Source organism: Taurulus bubalis (assembly GCF_910589615.1).
Source record: "Taurulus bubalis genome assembly, chromosome: 21".
Lineage (NCBI taxonomy): Eukaryota > Metazoa > Chordata > Actinopteri > Perciformes > Cottidae > Taurulus > Taurulus bubalis.
In genome coordinates, this window is record NC_136609.1 from 11165905 (window position 1) to 11174994 (window position 9090).

Consider the following 9090-nt stretch of genomic DNA (forward strand, 5'->3'; position numbering starts at 1 on the left):
AACATGACATCTTCATCTCTATTGAATGTGACACTCACTCCTTTCCTTCAGCTGTATCTTCTTGAGTTTCACATTAAAAGCCCGGAGAAGACTTGAGATTTGCAGTGAGACATCAGTGGCGCTTTAGTAGTGTAAAACGTGGTTTAACTTTTGCCCAACAGGAGCATGCTGCACGCTTGAAGCCAGATGGTTGGCACTGTAAATGAGCACAAGACGCCCATAAAGCTCTGAGGTCTGGACCTGGTCTGTCTTGTGGTTTTTAGGCGGTTTGGTTGAGTCTGATCAAAGGCCAGACGCTAGAGAAGTGGTCTGGGAGTAGAACTCTGACTTCTTCTACACACACTGATGTTTAAAGCCACACACACACACACACAGGCCAGTGTAATGTATTTGACGTTGGAGATTCAGGTATTGATTTTGAAATCTCGAGGTCGCCTCTGTCTAGACATCAAAGTGTGGCAGCTTGTTTTGCTGCCGGATGATTGTGGGTTAACTGTACTGTGTGTGTGTGTGTGTGTGTGTGTGTGTGTGTGTGTGTGTGTGTGTGTGTGTGTGTGTGCGGTGGATTATCATGTAAAACCTCCAGGTGATGTTTCATGAGTCCGCAGCTGTTGTTAATGCTGACGCATTGTATTACCCTGGCAACTAATGTTTTAAAGCTGCACAAAAAGAAGTGAATTCCCTTCCAGGCAAAGCGTGTAATCTGTGATGATGCTGAGAGGATGCTGTCATTGCTAATGTCGTCCTCTGGCTTCATGTTTCCCCTTCCAGCAGACGGTAAGATGCAGCTACGCCTGTGCTGACCAGCAGCAGCTCTAACAAGTCACACTGGTACATCTGCATCGCAGCCTCTGCATTCACGCTTGTGGCCACAAGCTACTTGTAGGGTGTTGGTTGAGGTTTGGCTCTCCGCTCGGTGACGGGGTTTGTGTTGCAGCTGCAGCCTGGATGTGATTCTGGCTCAGCGCGTGAGTTGGTAACCCAGCCTCAGTGTGCGATGTGTGGACCGGCCTTGTCCCTGTGTCTGCTGCTCTGGATGCTCGGCATGAGAGTTTACCGGACAGAAGGTACGTTCTGCATCCAGAGAGAAAGATCTGTCTCTAGGGAGTTCAGTTTCCTTGATTCTGATGAACTATAGAAGTACATTTTCTTTAGCACTTACTGACTGTTTTCATTTTCTTTAGAAAGTACTTTTTACTGCCTGTCGTCTATCTGAGAGGGATTTAATTAAAAGAACATTTTAATTAAAAGAACATTTTCAAAATACAAAAGTATTGAACCAGTGGTTCCCAACCTTTTGGCTTGTGACTTTTTAGCAGCGTCCAATTGGGGCTCAAAAGAAAAATACAAAAGAGACGTTTCCCCTCGTATAAAGGACTACAACTTGGAATATTATTTTTCCAGTACATGAAATTGAAATGTCATATGCTCTCTGGACTCAGCTCAGGTCATGGCTCCTGCCAGTCTGAGGGCAGAGGTCGGCCGGCCCCTGCTGCTTGGCTGCAACGTCACCACGGAAGCAGGCGAAACCGTCCGGCAAGTGCGATGGCTCAAGATGCACCAGAAGGTCCTCCTGGCCTACCAGCCGGGCGTGCCGGTGCAAGTCAGCCATCAGGAACCCGACGTGCAGCTCACGGCGTCGCACAACAACGCCAGCTACATCACCATCAAGAGGGTGCGGCCTGATGACGAGGGCTGCTACCGGTGCATCTTTGATGTTTACCCCAGGGGCCCGCTGGAAGGCACCACCTGCATCAGCATCACTGGTCAGTCTGAGTTTAAATCCAGTTGTCAGGAATCTACTGGGCGAGCGGCAAAATCCATATTCGAGATAATTAAGAGTCCCTGCATAATATCTTTCTCTTGTTTTGGGATTTTGGTCCAATATCTGATGCACATCTTCCAGTGCTGCAGCTCACACTAAACATCTGAACCTGTTTCGGGTCATAGAGGGTGTTTGTTTTTCTCACTAGACCCCTGATGAGACAGGAAGTAGTAGCTTAGCTTAACTAGCAGACCAGCAGGAGAGATGGCCCACCCACTCCGCTGGGTTTTGCACTTCCTGTTGTTGCTAATAAATGTGCACTCACATTTTTACCAAACCCAGACTCCTCCTGTTGGACAGAAACGACAGTCCTGTAAAGTTTTTATTGTACAATTTGATGCAGCAGAAATCCACGTACATCCAACACAGTCTTCTTCATTTCACCCGATATTAAGATTAATAACAGGAGCATTCTTTGTCCCAGGTAAAGTGCGCCCGGAGGGCAACAAGACGGCCGTGAGCGGGAAGCCGGCCACCTTCTCCTGCTGGTACAGCCTCCCCGAGAGGGTGCAGCAGGTGCTGTGGAGGAAGACGGCCGAGCAGGGCGACACCACCACCGTGGCCTCCTTCACCAAGCGCGGCCACCAGAAGACCGAGGAGCAGTACAGGGGTCGGGTTCGCTTGAGCCAAACCCTGGGCGACACCCAGCTGACCATCCAGGCGGTCCGGACGGAGGACGAGGGGTGCTACACCTGCGAGTTCCACGCGTACCCAGACGGCACCAGGAGAGACACCGCCTGCCTGATAGTCTACGGTGAGTCCCTGTGTGCCATCTCTTTCCTCCAAGGAGAGCGTACTACTGTATGCATACTGTAGGCGTGTTGTCATCCAATCTTCTCCTTGCTTTGTTGATGCGTTGCTCTGCATTGCACTCATACGGCGGTTAGCACTGCTGTCATTGTCTGCACTGTTAGCTGAGAGCTGCCGGCATGTTGAGTCGTTGAGGCAATCGAAATGCTCCCAACCTGGTGTGTAGCACCTTTAAAGTAGATCCGGATCCTTTCATTAGACTTTGGCATGTCAAATCGGTGAAGTGCCCCTTCAGCCTTCTCAGGTGACGCCAGCAAATGAATTATCATGTTTGATTAAGCTTATCTTGGAACATATGACGAATGTTCGTTTTTTCCAGACTGTTCTGAATAATCAGATAAAGATAGTGCAACAGTGAGATGTTTTCCGTTTGTTCCACTCCTCCTTGCTGTCTTTCACTGAGAAATAATGACGCTACCACCAGGCTGTTGAAAGATATATGACCGCTGTCTAAAGCTCTGATCTAGCTTCTGAAACACACATCACCAAGGCTTTCCACAGTTTGTTCCCTTAAGGAAAAGATTAAATACAAATTCACAAAAGTCAACAAGAAAATACATACAGAACCATACAAACTATATTAAATTGTATTAGACTCATACATTAGTTTTTTTATTTTGAATTTTGGGAGCTTTATAGAAACAGTTAAGTCTGAATACAAACACTGAACACCTTCGGGATTATTTTCCTAAGGATCTTCAGCGTATTGTACTGGAGATTTACTTCAAGCTGAGAGGAAATGTGTGTTACTGTGTGTGTGCATCCCGTACATAGCTCAGGAAAGGGAAGGAAGCTCTGTGAATAAACAAACCCGGAGGTGAGAGTTTCTCGAGTGGGTCATTAAACTACTTTTGGTGACGGCGCTTCGCGACACATCACTGTGCCAGAGAGGAGTTAACCACAACGATAAACAACCTTTCTGAGACGTTCCAGGAGTGTGTGTGTGTGTGTGTGTGTGTGTGTGTGTGTGTGTGTGTGTGTGTGTGTGTGTGTGTGTGTGTGTGTGTGTGTGTGTGTGTGTGTGTGTGTGTGTGTGTGTGTTTAGGAGGGTGTCACTGAGGGGAAAGGGGTGATTAATTAATTTGGGAGAACGCCCATGGGGATGAGTGGCTCACTGTTTCCCCAGACACAAGGCCTCAGTGTGTGTGTGTGTGTGTGTGTGTGTGTGTCCTTCTCCTCGCTCTGCTAAACAAGCTTTGTCTCGACTGACAGAAGATCCAGACGCACAAACACAACCACACAGTTAGTAAAAGCTGCTTTGCTTCTGTTTTCTGGCGGCCCGTCGGAGGACAACTTGTGTCATTGTGCTCCGTCTCTCCGTCTAGGCTTTCTGTTGTGTGTGATTTTACTGAACACAGTCCTTCTCTCGCCAGTTTTACCCAAACCAGAGGTGAGTCACGTGACCTCGTCCTCAGGGGTCACTGAGGCCAACTGCACCGCCCAGTCCCGGCCTGCAGCGCAGGTCGTGTGGAACGTCGGCGGGGACAACCGAACTCTTGGACCGGCCATCTCCTCCGCCTACGAGCAGGGCGACGGCACCACGGTGGTGACGAGCACGCTGCTCTTCCAGTCAGCGCTGCTCAATGATCAGTCCTTGATGTGCGTCGTGCTCCACCCGGGTTTGGAGAAACCCCTGACGGTGTCCCTCGACACCAACGGTGAGGAGCTCGTAGATCCTGTTCCAAAGAGTCCAATTCATCTTTTCTCCGACGCCTCGTGTCTTATTATTACGGCATAATAACGACCTTCCCGTAAAAGCCCTGCACACAAATGTGTTCACTTTTCTGGGTAATTGGACGTGTATGGAGCTTTGCTGGGAATTATAGCGAGGAATCTATAAAAACAGTGCAAAAAGACTTCCCAAATGGGGCAGTTAACATATATTTTAAAAAAAAGCACAGACGCCATAGATCAGCTGTTGCAGCAGCACAAGAAACAGGCCAGAAGTTAATCTACGTACCAAAGTATCTCAAATTGTGTAGAATCCAGTTATGTTTCACATTCTTGGGTGCTGAGGTGAGGCCTTTTGTTTTCCACATGTGTGTATTCTCAGCTATTTTAGTCTCCAGTAATTATGGCTGCTTTGATGGGGTCCTAGATCCTGTAATGCATGCGAGAATGATTATTTCGTTATTCCGGTACCAAAGCACCTAGCATGTTTAGTCCAGATGTCATAAAACATAAACAGTGGTTTGAATATAAGTATATTGTGTGTGTGTGTGTGTGTGTGTGTGTGTGTGTGTGTGTGTGTGTGTGTGTGTGTGTGTGTGTGTGTGTGTGTGTGTGTGTGTGTGTGTGTGTGTGCGCTGCAGTGAGTCCAGTCACGGTCATCCTCCTCTCAGTGTGCGCTGTGGCAGCGGTCCTCCTCCTCTGTCTGTGTGTGTGTCTCTGCAAGTGCTTCATCTGAACTGGCGGTGAGTCCCGACTCTGCAGCTTCACCTCCCACGTTCACTCCTTCACGCCACACTCCTTCACTTTGTCATCACAGTTAATCACAGTTTGATTTAATCCGCCTAAAACAGGAAACGGTATCAGTGAAATCCTAAATGTTTGCAGCAACAAGCCTTCATGACTGTTCGTTAGTGGTTTTCCAAAGGCATTCTGGGAAATCCACAGGGTTTTTGCAAAATAGTAAATTACAACATGTCCTCAAAATCTATTGTAAATCCTGTTATGTGAAGGAGGATGTTTTCTTTTCAGCAGCAGCTCAGGAAAACGTGGGTGAAGAAAATGAAAAAGAGGCACTTTGAGTAAATCCTAAACTGTTGCAGAGTTCAGCAGAAAGCTGAGGTTGTTGCGGCTCTCAGGAGCTGTAGCGTAAAAACAGGCTGAGCATTTTCATATCAGTCCTTCCCAAGCTTTTCTTCATTACAGAATATCTATTGTGAGACACACACTGATATGCAGCGCATTGTTTGTCTTGTGGCCCGTTGTGCTGGCCAAGTGTTGAGAGCCTCTTGTCATTGTAGTGATTATGATGAAGTATTTATTCTGGTCACATAAACAACGGGAGCATGGTGGAGCATTTAGCTGCTAAAAATAGAGCCAAAAGGAGGCCAAATGTTGTAGAGCAATATTGGCAACAAAAAGAATATTTTTCACAATTTGTTCTCAGAAGTAAACACACTGTGAAAGAGTTAAAAGTTGTGAGATAAAAACAACAACAACACCATGGTAGCAACCTGTCAATCACAAGGTAGCCCCGCCCTAAAGCATCCCCTGCTTTATGGTCCATTTCAGTCTAAATGGACCATAACTGACTAAATGAACATCACGCTGTCTTGAAGAAGACCATAAACTCATATTTACAATGTTTTCTGACACAATAAATCAAACAAATGTTCTTAGACCTCAACAATCAGACTCATTTTGCGACCAGAGGAAGCGCCTCCTACCTGGTCGTAAAGTGCAGTAGTATGGAGAGAAGTCTCAGGAAGTGAATATGCTGTGTGTTGGTCAAGTGAGGAGTGAACCAGAGCGCCATCAAACTATGAAATACCTCACATTTCTCTGACAACGCACTCAAAAGGTCAGCAGGTCTCGGTGACTCTCCACACCGAGGTGGCATTGCTTCCTCATGCCTCATAAACACTCTCCGTTAACATCCTGTTATCACCTTTCCCACAATCCTCTCCGGGCGTCATGGAAACGGTGTGTTGCCATCGTAATGTGGCGTCTGGACCACAGCCCATTTCCCCTTTTTATCTTAAATGTTCTGAACCAAACTCACAGAAGCCTTGGCTGACGTCGCCGCTTCTGCCGGCCAAACAAGTCGTGAGGGAAGAGAAACAAAAGTGGGAGCTGAGCGTCGAGGTCAGAGCCGTCCCACGGATGATCTCCATTTGGCAATGCACCATTTGTGAGCTAAACGGAGTCATGCGAGAAATCCCAACTAATATAGTTTATATTTCATATTTTCGTCATCATCGCCTGGACCCTTGAAAGGTTTCTATAAGGTCACAAGTTCTTCTCAAGCAACTCATTTCCCCAAAAAAGATTTCTGAGTTTCCTTTCCCCCTCCGCTCCTCCTCGTCTATGTTTTCTTGCGATCAGAAAGAAGAGGCCACACACGCCCTTTTCCCTGACGTCTCAGAGATGGAAACACGCTTTAATTCCTATGTCGAGCTCCAAATTCCACATTCGCCCACAAAGAAGGCCTCAATCACGCTGTTGAGTTGAGTGTTTGTGTTTTTCTCACATCCCAAACGTTAAGGGTCAGTCTTGTCTTCTTAAATACCGTATTTGCGTGTGATTGATGGTTGTGTGTTGAACCAGAGCTTGCTCAACCATCTGTGGGATGTCTTGGCTAAATGGCAGCTGGGTCACTGCAAAAATAGATTTTCTCCCGTTTGCTTGAGACTTTCCACATTGCTTTGAAAGTCTTTCCTCACTTTCAACTCCGTGGATCCTGAGCTGAATACCAAGTGGTTGTGCTGATTGTCGTGCGTTAGCATTCAGAAGAAAAGACCCTCTTTCTCTGTCTAATCCTTTGGTAAGACAGACATTCGAGGCTCGGAGGAGGAACGCAGCTCAAAGTTGAGGTCCTGCCCAGTTGGTAACAACACTCGACTGTACAGACTCGTGCCGGGAACACAGGCTTTTACTGTGCTGGGATTCAGATTTCAGTTAAAGGGAGGAGAGCCGTGACGCCTCGGTCCTTATTTGGAGCAGGCCTCGTTCATTTGTGTCACATCTGTGAAGGCTTTTTGTAAATGGGATCATACAGACAGAGAGCACACCTCTGATCTCTCAGGGTCCGAGTGATCCAATGTGTATCGACGCCAATATTAGCATCCAATGTAACGCTATAAAGCCTGTAACAGACGATGGAATAAAAGGAAAGAGAAGTGCAGAGAAAGCCACTGTGATGTCTGCGGCCCGAGTTGAACCGCGAGCCGACCACAAAAAGGCTTTTGTGGTTCCCTTCTGAACCAGTGGGCGTGATTCGGCCTTCAATCACGGCTGGGAAGTAGCGCCGAGGTTCTTCCAGTAAAATTCTGCTCGTTTATTTGTGTTACCATGTTTGTTCTTTTTTTGGGTTGAGATGTACAGACTGTATGGTGCAGCGGTGGCACAGCTACAAGAACAGGGAGTTGACCTCAGATAAGAGGAGTTTGTTCATTAAAACCAATGTTTTCGGTGGCACCTTTTTAATCTGCCGCACCACAGGAAGCACAGGGCCGCGACCACATCCGGTCATGAGGGCAGAACTGAACCGAGCACTGATTTCTCCTTTAGAGATTAGACATCAAAAACATGTGCGTTGACACCTGCTGCTCGCACGACACTTTGTTTCAGACCTGTTCCAGCCACCGTGAACAGACTGAGGAGTGGCAGGCGCCTTAATCACAGCTGAGGAATTCCTGCAGTGTTTCATGATTTTAGTTTTTGGATGCGAGTGGGGATGTGCTGTGTGCTTGCTGTGTTTATTTTTGCATTCCTGTGAAGGATTTATATCGCGTAAATGCAACCTCCGCTATAAATGTAACTTTCTACTTTTAAAACTAATCTACAGAGCCTGATGTTTCCCTGTCAGTCTCACACTGCTCAACCTCAGGGGTGCTCTGTCAGGAAAAGGGTGTCCCGGCCCGACAGGACATGCGGAGGAAGGATTTGTGTCGGTTAATGCAAGATTGGGAAATGAAACGTTGTGGGAAAGTTTCCGACCGACTAACAGTGTGTCTTCTCTTTCTCTTTCTCTGCGTCCAGACTGATTTGGAGGCCCGACGTCATCGCTGCTTTGATGAAGGTCCGGCGGCGCTCTGAGCCCGACCTCGCTGCTCAGCACCGAGCTCACATGCAGAGGAAGGGAACCGGACTTCCACAGAGGCTGGGTCTGCTTCCACGAGCCGGGAAGATCCTGCAAGTGCAGGAACACATTTATTTTGTCATTTACCACAACGTAAACAGAACTAAAACCACATTATTTAATGCTACATACTCTTACTGTGTGTGTGTGTGTGTCTGTGTGTGTCTGTGTGTGTCTGTGTGTCTGTGTGTGTGTGATCGATCTATTCTCAGATGTGATAAGTTATATATATATATTTTATAATGGTTGATATGTCTAGCTTCAGAAGAGTTCATTCAGACTTTTTTCATAGCTTATTAAGAAAATCAACTAAAGTACATCCAAATTTAAATAAACCAATCATTGATTAGTCGAGAGTTGATTAGTTCCTATTCAAAAACAGCACAAACATTGCCTTGAAAAAAAACATGTTTTCTATATTAAATTTAAGCTCCTGAAAACATTGTTTTAACATCTTCATTCTTTTTATATGACATCATTTTGTAACTTTAGAGACACGTTCGTGGCCGTTGCCTGATTGCTGTGGGCCACCAAACCGGCCACCTCAGGGTGCCACCTCAGGGTGCCACCGCAGGGTGCCACCGCAGGGTGCCACGTCACCTACAAACCCTCTATTAGTGGTTGTCAGTGAGACAACCGTTTCTGT

The 9090-nt window shown here is 46.9% G+C and overlaps 1 protein-coding gene across 1 annotated transcript; it reads left to right on the top strand.

Moving 5' to 3' along the window:
• Window positions 1–997: 997 nt before the first annotated feature.
• On the top strand, window positions 998–5042 carry LOC306753050 (OX-2 membrane glycoprotein; the record flags this gene model as incomplete). The annotated part of the gene is made up of 5 exons (XM_079236882.1): window positions 998–1067; window positions 1443–1766; window positions 2250–2579; window positions 4009–4293; window positions 4948–5042. The coding sequence occupies 5 exons, from the start codon at window positions 998–1000 to the stop codon at window positions 5040–5042; spliced, it is 1104 nt and encodes a 367-aa protein (XP_079093008.1).
• Between the last annotated feature and the right edge of the window lie 4048 nt (window positions 5043–9090).